This window comes from Apodemus sylvaticus, chromosome 10 (assembly GCF_947179515.1).
Source record: "Apodemus sylvaticus chromosome 10, mApoSyl1.1, whole genome shotgun sequence".
Lineage (NCBI taxonomy): Eukaryota > Metazoa > Chordata > Mammalia > Rodentia > Muridae > Apodemus > Apodemus sylvaticus.
Genome location: NC_067481.1, coordinates 40,357,531 through 40,368,657, shown reverse-complemented (window position 1 = coordinate 40,368,657; position 11,127 = coordinate 40,357,531). Strand labels below are relative to the sequence as shown.

Below are 11,127 nucleotides of genomic sequence, written 5' to 3'. Positions count from 1 at the left end.
ATGGTGCCAGAGAATACGCTCTCAACTGTCAGGATGACTCACAGTATCACACCAGGCATGTGCAAATTATATTCATTCAGCCTACATTAATGATTTTTCAAAAGCTCCACTATCATCAGTCTTCCTAAACAAGCAAGTAAACTGTTGTTTCTGACAAACGCTATTTCATACAAGGCGGTATCTGTGTTGTTAGAACAGGATTTTTGTTCTAATTATTGAATTTGTCAAAAGCAAAACTTTAATGAATGCAGAAAAACTTCAAGAAGTCATTGGTGATCTGAATGAAAATTTATTTAAACCCCTGAAGTAATCTTTTGTGTTTCCACATAATTATGACAGCACGGAACAATTCTTTCCCAGAATCATGTATTGTTAAAATTTCCTTAAATGTTTCGTAGAAATTGTCATAATACCTAGCATGATTCCTATCAGCCGAGCAGACGGCCAGCTGAGCAGCTCCTGAGAGCGAGCAGGAAGCTACTGCTTCCTCACTAGTGTTCATTAGGCAGGCGTCAGGGAAACACGACACAGATTTTACTGCATCGACCATTGGTCGAAAGCTTTCATTCATACTGAAATTTCCAGACTTCTCCCTATAAACAAATCCTATCCCAAGTCAGACAGATATGGACCATGAAGGAACTCTTCAAATGCTGATAAACTGTGGTAGATGTTAGTTAGTCCTGATAGAGGGAAGGGGCTTTTCTCTATAAAGTATTTTTACAAAGAGAAACACCATGTCTGATAAAGCCTCTAATTCAAAAGTAGAAAAATGTTTTCTAAAGAGAAGGCCTGCTTCCCAAATGACTTGCTTTATAAGGTCTAACCTGAGGTGTCCTGTGCTATTATCCTAGTTAATCTCTCACTTTTTTTTTTTACTTTTAATAGTCTCCCTATGGTGGCCTTGAACTCAAAATCCTGCCTCCATTTCCAGAGTTCTGATATACTCCCACATCCAAGTTTGTTTGTTTTTTTTTTTTTTTTTTTTTTTTTTTTTTTTTTTTTTTTTTTTTTTTTTTTTTTGCTTTTTGAGACAGGGTTTCTCTGTGTAGCCCTGGCTGTCCTGGATCTCACTCTGTAGACCAAGCTGGCCAGAACTCAGAAATCCATCTGCCTCGACTCTCAAGTGCTGGGATTAAAGGCATGCACCACCACTGCCTGGCTTAAAACCTTACTCTTAAGTAAGGTGGTTTTTATAACCCACCTCCACACTGGCCCTCACACCACCTACAATCCTGATTCTCCTCCTTAACCAGCTTGGAAGAGAGCAAACCAAAAGGTTAGGATCAAGTGGATATATCCCTTAAAGAAATCCATATAACTACTGAAAGTTAATGTAGTTATGAATCAGGGAAGTATCATTGTTGTCTGCCATACTAAAACCGTCTTGTGGCCTTACAGTATAGAACTTGAGCTGTGAGATAATGCACTAATCTCTTTCAGTTCTCTGGAGAGTAGAGTTTAATTAGATGCTGGACTTCCGTTGGATACCCTGTAATGGGACAGGCTTGGTGACTCCTCACATAATTAAACACACAGCGGTAACAGAATACATAACCAGAGGTGGCAAGAACCGTATCATTCACTCGAGTTTTACGACAGAGTGGGCACACCGTTTTCATTTTGGGTAAGAGGGGAGAATCAGAGTTGTAGTCTAGGTGTACAGGTGGCGGTGGAGTGGGCAGGGCAGTCAGTGATTTGATGGCCTCTTGGTTCTCAGAAGAGTACCACCAGTCAAGAAACTGCAGGAAGAATACACCCACAGAAAGGCCAGTAGAGAGGGATAAAGCAACACCTCCTGCAGCTTTCTTCAGAGCTGACTTTATCTTCTCACCAAAGCTGTTGGGAAAGGAGAGCAAGAGGCAAAGAAAACAGTTTATTTGTATGTGGTCACAAAGTAACTTCTATAGATGCAGGTCCACACTTGATGTGCTAGAGGGTCTGTGGTAAGCCTGTGTATGTCTACGCTCTGATGTTCTGGTTTTTAAAAGATTTATGTTTGTGTCTGCTTGTTTGTACACACACATATATGCAGTGCTGTTTGGGCCAGATGATCTGAAGTTATAGGCAGCTGTGAACTGCCAAATATGAGTTCTGGGGCTTGGTCTCTGGCCTCTGGAAGAGCAGTACGTGTCATTTACATAACCACTGTGCCATTTCTCCAGCCGTCCCCCCAAACTGTTAACAACAAAAACTTAGGTTTTGATTTGAAAAGGGAATTAGATATTCAACTTTAGAGAATTTTTAAATGGAAGATAATCCATCCAGAAAAAGCTTAAAAAGTAACTTATCGCTGGGCGGTGGTGGTGCACGCCTGTAATCCCAGCACTCTGGGAGGCAGAGGCAGGCGAATTTCTGAGTTCGAGGCCAGCCGGGTCTACACAGAGAAACCCTGTCTCAAAAAAACCAAATTCAAAAAAAACAAACAAACAAACAAACAAAAGTAACTCAACATTGAGATGCATACATGTTTGAACTTGTAGGAGAATAAACACTTCATAAAGCATAAAGGGAATGTTGCATCTTTGGTAAGAAGTCTTTAGAATTGTATCGCTTTACCTTGAATCTTTGCTCTGCCATCTTTATAGCTGTTGGTTCCCTCAACTGTTAAATAAAGCTATCTCGGTTAATTCAGGTTGTGATGACGCATAAGATGATGTACACAAAGCAGATAGCACACATGGGGCCCTTACATACACTAAGCATGCACAAAATATGCCTATTATGATGAGAAAGGATGGTGGCCAGTGCTTTATGGGTGTGAGGAATAGCTTCTGTGAGTTAATAAATAGCTGGGGTAAACCAGATGATTGATACACAATTTTAAATTCTGTTAATAAAAGGGTTTTAGAAATGGCCTTACCTTCTGACGGGCTCCTGCATTGCACTGGTTTCAACTATTCTATGTTCTATAGCTTGCATGTCCTGAGCTGTCAGTCGACCTAGCCGAACTCCAGCCAGTTTCAGCAGGGGAGAGTGATGCTCAGCTTTTCCCAAGATGTAACGAAGTTGTTGTATAAGGAACCAGCCTTCCCAGGCCATGTTAACAAATGGGTAGGCTGCCAGGAAGGCTCTGTAGAATCGTTTCCAGTGAGAAGAAGGGGGGTGAATTGAGTATTCGTCTTCTTCTCTCAAGCTAGAAGCCAGCTTCTCCAGCTTCACTTTCAGGTAGGGAAGAACAACAAGGAACAGAGCAGATTTCCAGAGGTGCTCCTTGGGAAGACCAGCACTGGCCAGTCTCTGAAGCTGTGGTGAGCTCCCTGCTACAATCCGCTTTAAGCCATAAAAGTGTTCAGAAAATGAGGCACTAGTTCTAGAAAGATAATGCTGCTGGAGCAGAAAGTCTAGCAGAGTGAAGATTTCATCAAACCACCTCCAAAAGAAGCCATAGTGTGCAGGATTTGATTCTGCAAGAACCTGATGCAAAAACAAACATTACAGTTTTCGGTTTATATTCACATTAGCCCTTTCCTTTTAAATTCAACACACCTGGCTTCACTGGCTTTTGGGATATAGCCTGAGGTCCTAGGAAGAGTACAGAGCTCTTTGAGTGGATGCCCGTTAAGCCACGGACACAAACGACACAAGTCGATCATTGCAAACGTACCAGTAAAATGTTTGGAGTTTTATCCAGTCATCCCTGAAACGTTTCAGAGAAATACCTTACCTTGACCACATGCTGAAGAGCGGGTCTCACTGCTGTCATTAAACTGTCCTGTGCTACCACCTCAAAGATGGATGGCTGGTCGTCCGCCACCGAAGCAGTTGTGATGTGAGCCCCATGTTCAGCCATAGTGTCTTGTGTGTACTGGGATTCACTTTTCCCACGAACACTCTAATGAGCATGAACTTGTTTTGTATCAAACGGGTGCTGAGTCTTAGTCCTTCTGCATGGCACCTGAAACTCAAAATTTAATTTTACACGAGTGAAAAAAATCAACTGGGATAAATTAAATAAAGACTTATATGGAGGCGGGAGGAGGGGGAGTCTCAAAGTAAGGACTGTTAACTCCGGAGCTGGGAACTTGGCACGTGGGGTCTGGGGAATGACTTGTCAAATGCTGCACCTCACAGGGCAGAGCGTGACTCGGAGACAGGTGTGGCCAAGGAACGTGTCGCTTGAGCTGCAGTCCCGGAGCTGCGAGGCCCGGCTCCGGCGGATGGCTGGGAAGCGCCCGTCCTTGCTTGCTGACCTCGGGCACGGAGCAGAGGACCCGTGACGCCACCTGCGAAAGGAGGTCTCGGCTTTGTGACAGAAACCGTACCCGGAAACAGAAGCTCCGAGGACCTCCACACGGCGGGCGGAAGACAGGCGCTCTAGCATCGAATGTAGTCTTGAGCCGGAACTCGGGAACTCTATGACCAACTGGGACTTCCGCTTCCGCCCCCCTGACTACGAGGCGACGGGTTAGTGTAGTGGGTGGGTTCTGTTCCTGGTTAGCTCTGAGTGGAGCTTCTTGGGGAGCCACACTCGAACCTCTGTGCGGAGCTGGGGCCCTTGCCTGACACCGATTGCCACGGGAGATCAAGCCAGGTCCTTCTGCCAGGTGGTGCTTAGCTCAAAAATCGGCCACCTTCCCGATTTAGTATTTTCGTTATCAGCAAGTTTTACTAAAACGACAAAGATTCTCCTTGCCAACCAGAACTTAGGACGGCTACTTTTCATTACAGGCAGATGACTTACCTCGTATTCCATGTGTAAAATTAAGTTATAGCTCTAGGCACATTCTGCTGGATGAAATTGATTCCTGCCCTCCAGCTCAGTAGATGTGTCATATTAGCAATACCAATACAGTGCAGGGATCCTTATGGCCCTCAAACTGAGTAGTAGTATTCACTGCTCTAGAGGACCTTAGGGTGTAAAAGTAGGCAATCGGTTTGTATGATGAGACCCCTATAAAGGGATTGGTTTTAGTTTCAATTTTGAAGTTTTCTTTATAGTTCTAAAATATGATTTATACTTTACTAAAATCGCTGTCAGAAGTGCAAATGTTGAATTTCCAAAAAGTATTAAGGGTTTTTGTTTTTTTTAATAATGTTTGTTTCAGCTTAAGATTCTTGAGCTGTATGTACCTATCCTTGGCTAGCCTTCAAGTTGGCTTTCATGCTCAGCCTTGAGTTTTAAGGACCGGAGAACTACATAAAGCATATGGTAAATATCACATGCTGACCAAAGGTTCTTAATATAAAAAAAGATTTTGGATGTACTAGTGTTTGCCTGCATGTGTATGTATGTACCACATGCATGCCTAGAACTGTAGTTGCAGACCATGTGTGTGCTGGGAACCAGAGCCAGGTCCTCTGCAAGAGCAACCAGTGCTGTTCATCACTGGTTCTCTCCAGTCCTGTTTATGGTTTTCTTAAGTGAATAGCAAAAATACACAGATAAGAAATAGCTAAAACAAGTAGAAAATTAAACATTTGCATCAATTAAGGTTTTTCACTTGAAAAAAAAAAAAAAACAAAACCAGAAGCAGGCTATTTTAAAACAAAAGGGGCCGGGCGGTGGTGGCACATGCCTTTATCCCAGCACTTGGGAGGCAGAGGCAGGCAGATTTCTGAGTTCAAGGCCTGCCTGGTCTACAGAGTGAGTTCCAGGGCTACACAGAGAAACCCTGTGTGTGTGTGTGGGGGGGGGGGGGAATAAAACAAAAGGAACTTAAACTATAGGTGGGAGTCTGGGAGAAGATGAGCTGGTGAGACACTTGTTGCTCTTGCAGAGGACCTGAGTTCAGTTCCCAGCACACATATCCAGAGGCTCCCAACTAACTGTAAGTCCAGTTCCAGGGATACAATGTTTTCTCTGGTCTCCAGAGGTACCTGCACATACTTGTACAGACACAACATTTAAATAAGTCTTTAAAAAATAGCTGTAGAGTAGCTTACAAAATAAGATAGCTCAAAAAGAACAGGACTATATAACTCTATTAGAGTTCTCTAGCAGGGATTAGTAACATCTAATCGGAGTAACCTTGTTACAATGAATGAATGTCAAGTTGTCATTGTGTCCATGAATCAGATTCTTCTGACAGAAGGTGCTGGCATATATATGTAATCTCAGTGCCTGAGACATTGGGTTATCTGGCAGTGAGGAAAGGGGGAAAGGAAAGAGAAAGGGGGAGAAAAGAGGGGGAAAATCCATTTGCGCAATCTTGGTTCAAAGCCTCATTTCATGCTTAGCCAGAGGGTCAAGATTTCCTGAGTAATGGACCCCTGAGACAACTCTATAAAAAGGATACTGTAATTATTACATGAGAAAAAGAAAAAGTTAAAAATAATATGTCCCGGTTGGTTACATAACTCAGTGGTAGAGTGTTTGCCCAGCGTGTGTGAAGCCCTAGGATCCTTCCCTGATGTCAGGTTTTATTTCACTTTGCTAATATGCCAGTTTTTAGTCTTCAAATAATACATTAAAAACCCCAATCTCAAATGTGTAGATTAATAGAAGGTACATGATTGACCGGTCTGTTAGAAGGCATTAAAGGCTAAGCATGACCATCATTTTGGAGATCTTAAATATATATTAAACATGAGTTACATAGGAAATTGTATAATAAATGCTCAGTAAATAACTAACTTAATTGTAATTGGGTTAAGTCATCTGTTTTGTTTTTAAAAGACAGGGCTTCTCCATGTAGTCTTGGCTGTCCTGGAATCCACATTGTAGACCAGGCTGGCCTTGAGCAAAGATCCACTTACCTCTGCCTCCTGAGTGCTGAGGTTAAAGGCTTGTGCCACCACATCCAGTTGCCTTGAATTTTTCTGTTTTTTAATATATAAAGATTTTTTAAAATGTACACAAGTACACTGTGGCTATCTTCAGACACCAGAAGAGGGCGTTGGACCCCATTATAGATGATTGTGAGCCACCATGGGAATTGAACTCAGGACCTCTGGAAGAGCAGTCAGTGCTCTTAACCACTGAGCCATCATTCCAGCCCTGCGGTGAGGTGTTTTGTTTTGTTTTGAAGTTTCAAATCTGGGGGCTGGAGAGATGGTTCAGTAGTTAAGATCACTGGCTGCTCTTTCAAAGGACCTGGGTTTAGTTACTAGCTCCTGCTCACAGCTGTCTGAAATTCCAGTTTCAGGGGATGGAACACATGCTCACATACATACATGCAGGCAAAACACCAATGCACATTAAAAAATAAAATGAAAAGGAAGTTGTTCAATAGTAGAGTGAGGGGAGCCTGGGTAGAAGAACCACTAAGCCTTCGAGTCAAGGTAAGTAGAGATGTCCCAAGTGCTTAGAGGCAGAAGCAGGAGGGGCTTAGTTTCAGGCTCGCCTGAGATACATGGCCCAATGCGGGGTTTTCTTTTCTTTTGAAGCTGGATATGGTAGCTAAGCACCTGTAGTACCAGTTTAGTTTCCTAAAGAAACCTGTATTCTTGTTCACGGAAATAAATCCCCAAAATACCCACTTATTGAAGGTATCCTCTGAAATAAGCCACTGCGGGTCTCTTTAGTGTTTAGGCAACTGCCCTAACCCTGAGACCGGGAAACCTGGCCGTTACTGAGGCGACAGACACAACCTGGCTGTTTGGTTCTCCCGCGCACCCAGATGACGTCAGGCGGCGAGATTCTCTTACGCCAAAGCTTCCGGCCCACCATCTTTGTCCCTGGCAAATTGGGTTTTGCGCAGTAGCTTAGATCTAGAGAGAATCGTGACGGGCAGGAAACCATTACACCACCACCCCGGCTGTGCTCTCCGACTGCCGCCGCCACCCCGCCCTTGCCTCCGGTGAGTTCAGGCAGCCGGCTTTGGGGTGTGTCCCTGACTGACTGGGGTGGGGTGGGGGTTGTGAGGGAGGGGAACCCCAAGCCGGGTCGTAGGCTCAGGAGGAAAGGAGATCTGAGGAGCGTGACGGTTGAGGATGGAAGGAGTCCTCGGGTGTGACCGTTGTGAGGGAAAAGCTTGGAGAAAGTACCTCCTCCGTAGTGACCGCGGTGGGTTGGGGCTGCGCTCCGGGGTGCCAGCCGTAGTTGGGGGCTTCGGAGCGAAGCAAGGCTGCGAGGACCGGCTTGGGGAGGGCTCAGGCCAGGGGTGTGGCCGCCGGAGGCCGAGGGAGAACCACCCAGCTTTCCCGCTTGGCTTCTGTTCATTGAGAAAGAAGCTCGGACGTGTCCTGCACGTCCAGGGAGAAGAGATTCCCGCGACCGTTTGGTCACTGCAACCTACCTTGTCGCCCGTATTTGGGGTTTAGAGGCATCCCTCCTTACCTAGTGAAAATTGCACAGATTTCTTGACATGGAGAAGTGGGTATGAATGAGGACTAAATAATGTACTTCGAGGAAGGAAGGAGAAACCAGCATAATTGACCCCCTGTGTAAGAGGGGAAGGCCAGTGAAAGTAAATCTTAGCCTGGAATTTTGTCTTTCTTTCTTTCTTTCTTTCTTTCTTTCTTTCTTTCTTTCTTTCTTTCTTTCTTTCTTTCTTTCTTTCTTTCTTTCTTTCTTTCTCTCTCTTCTTTCTTTCTTTCTTTCTTTCTTTCTTTCTTTCTTTCTTTTTTTTTTTCTCTCCCTTTATTTCCTGGGGTTATCAGGAGCAGTCTAGTTTGGGAAAGGCTGTAAATTCTACTAGAAGTGAAAAAAACTGGAATTTCCGGCTATTTCTTTATTTTTTGAATTCACAGGATGTATTAGCTTTTTGAACAGCCCTCTGTTTAGGGGAAGGCTCTTATTAACTCAAGCAATTTACTTATGAAGCAGTGTGAATGTGTCATGGATGCTTCACTGATTTTTACTTTTAGAAGGGAGTTTTTTTTTTTTTATTATTTTATTATTACTTTTTTTTTTTTTTTGTAGTTGCCAAACTCTTTTGCAACCTTTGCGGTTTAAAAGACAAAGAACACACTGTAAGCTCAGCAAGGCAAATTGACGGAGAAAGAAGGTGGTTTAAGAGAGGAACAATTTAAATTATTAACTGCTCTCCTTGTGTGGTTCTACTGCCTAGCCTTAGGGTGCACTTACAAGGTAATAATAGAAAGCGGCAGGTGAAGTAGGTGCAGCCACCGGGTAACACATTCCGGAATGACTAAGTGAGGCAGGCAGGCAGGCAGGCAGGCCTGTAAAATGAGAACTGAGCAGGTGTCTTGCAGGGTAAACTCCCTGAAAAAGAAAGAGGGGTGTGCTCTGCAGATAGCTCCCTCAAGTTGGGTGGTAAATTAATACAAAGTAAACATTCTGATTAAGATCAAAGAAGTCCCTTGCATCCTTTTCTTCTGTAAAAGATCATTGTTTTGTCTTAAGGAACGGGTCTGAACTAAGTTAGACAAGGGGCATTCAGAGGACATCATCCCCATTTTTCTTCTTTCCTCCTAGGCTTAAGTTTCCCAAAATTTCTTGGCATTTCATAACAGTTGGGTGTAAAGCTGTTGGGATTTTTTCTTTACGTATAATACTATATTAATGAATTAACTTGTAGTTATTTAAATAGAAGCCAGAGGTGGATTTCGCTTTTAAATGTTTTATTTCTGATAAGCTAATTAATCTGAAGCTGCTATTGCCTTTGTGTCATGAACATTTGGCCAGGAATGGTCTTTATAATGTTCATCCTTGTAAGCAAAGGTTATTGGAATGTCCCGTCTGCTTTACAGTTTACTGAACTCTGGCCTAGTTATTGACTTCATGTGCAAAGAAGGGCACGGTGGCCTTGCCAATGCTAATGTTGGCTGCCATTTCCCAGAGAACCATTTGAAATTAAGACCTTATTAATTTTCTTTTTCTGACCGAATTCTATCTAGCCTATTAATCTTGTTTCATTGTTGAGTTGCTTTTGGGGAATTGGAGGAGGGGAAGGCTGGAAAGAGAGAAAGGATTTGACAACCTATATTTGGCAAAAACTGGGTTATATTAATCTAGATATATAACCTTGTACAGGGAGGGCCATGAAGGGCAATGAACAGTGTCCCTAGGCCACACCATAAATCAGTGACCTTTCAGGTTTCATGTTGTATAAGGTTATATAAGTTCAGATTCCATTGTGGCTTGCGTATTTCTAGGGATTTCCTGAAAAACAAAAATTTGCCCCAGTAGTATTATGAGTTTTGAAGCACTAGGCAAGTTGAAGTATTTTTTTCCAGTTCTATTCTGACTTGTGTGTATGTGTATATGTGTGTCTGTCTTCTAGTATAGGCATTAGTTTTACATCCTATATTAGAGAATTTGACTGTCTATCCAGCAAGTTTTCATTGGGTTTTTATTTAAAAAAAAAGTTATGTGTAATTGTGAGTTGAAAGTCACAGGTACATTAAGGTTCTGTCACTACTACCTCTTCTATTTTAATTAAATACTTAAAATTCATATAAGTATATAATATGTTTAGATCCAGCCCCCCTTTCCTTTCTACTGTTGCTTTTGTTTAGACTATTTTCACTTTTCCTTGTCCCCCACCCCCTTAAAGCAAGGATAGTCTGGATACTTAAGGCAAGGATAGTCTGGATACTTAAGGCAAGGATAGTCTGGATACTTAAGGCAAGGATAGTCTGGATACCTTGTTTCTTTCCTGTATGAAGGCGATTATTTCATCACAATTATTGGCCATGGAGTCAGTTAAATGACTGATATATTTACCTGCTTATTCCCCTTACCCCTTTTGATGATGGAGAGGTCTTATGCCTGCTAGGTAAGCACTTTACCATTGAGTTATATCCCTGGTCCAAAAAGCCACTGAAGATCAAGCGCGGGATTTCGCGCATATTAGGCAAATCCTCTCCTACCGAGCCCTTTATTTATTTAATTTTATTTTTATATGGGTATTTTGACTGCATGTAGGTCTGCATACCACTTGTGTATTCAGTGGCTTTAGAGGCCAGAAGTGGGCATCTGATCACCTGGAACTGGAGTTATAGATGATTATGAGTTGCTAAGTGCATGCCAGGAACGGAACCCAGGTCCTCTGGAAGAACAGCCAGTGTGCTTAACTGTTGAGACATCTCCAGCCTTACTTTATTTTTAAGGCAGACTCTCATTAAATTTTCCAGACCTACCTCAGGTTCCGAAGTAGCTGGTTCTCTTTATCTATTTTTTATATGTATGGGTGTTATTCCTGTGTGAATATGTCAGTGTACCTTGTGTATGTGCCCAGGGAGACCAGAGGAAGGTGTCGGATTCCCTGGAACTGAAGT

General features: G+C 42.9%; 2 protein-coding genes across 6 annotated transcripts in view; one reads left to right on the top strand and one right to left on the bottom strand.

Moving 5' to 3' along the window:
• Positions 1-273: 273 nt before the first annotated feature.
• On the bottom strand, positions 274-4,340 carry Pex12 (peroxisomal biogenesis factor 12). 2 transcript variants are annotated; one of them, XM_052197724.1, is made up of 4 exons: positions 4,266-4,340; positions 3,668-3,898; positions 2,864-3,417; positions 274-1,839 (listed from the first exon to the last, which is right to left on the bottom strand). In XM_052197724.1, exons 2-4 carry the CDS (start codon positions 3,791-3,793, stop codon positions 1,440-1,442), a joined length of 1,080 nt encoding a protein of 359 aa, XP_052053684.1. In that variant the 5' UTR covers positions 3,794-3,898; positions 4,266-4,340; the 3' UTR covers positions 274-1,439. The 2 variants fall into 2 exon arrangements, with proteins under 2 accessions (XP_052053684.1, XP_052053683.1); XM_052197723.1 differs by having other exon boundaries at positions 4,068-4,310.
• Positions 4,311-11,127, top strand: part of Ap2b1 (adaptor related protein complex 2 subunit beta 1) — a 108,363-nt gene continuing 101,546 nt past the window's right edge. For 2 of the 4 annotated variants that reach the window (XM_052197719.1, XM_052197715.1), the window contains exon 1: positions 7,647-7,742. The gene's annotated coding sequence lies outside the window, so the exon portion shown is untranslated. Of the gene's footprint in view, positions 4,408-7,646; positions 7,743-7,855; positions 7,949-11,127 lie in introns of those variants that run through there. The other 2 variants (XM_052197716.1, XM_052197717.1) reach the window with 2 other exon arrangements.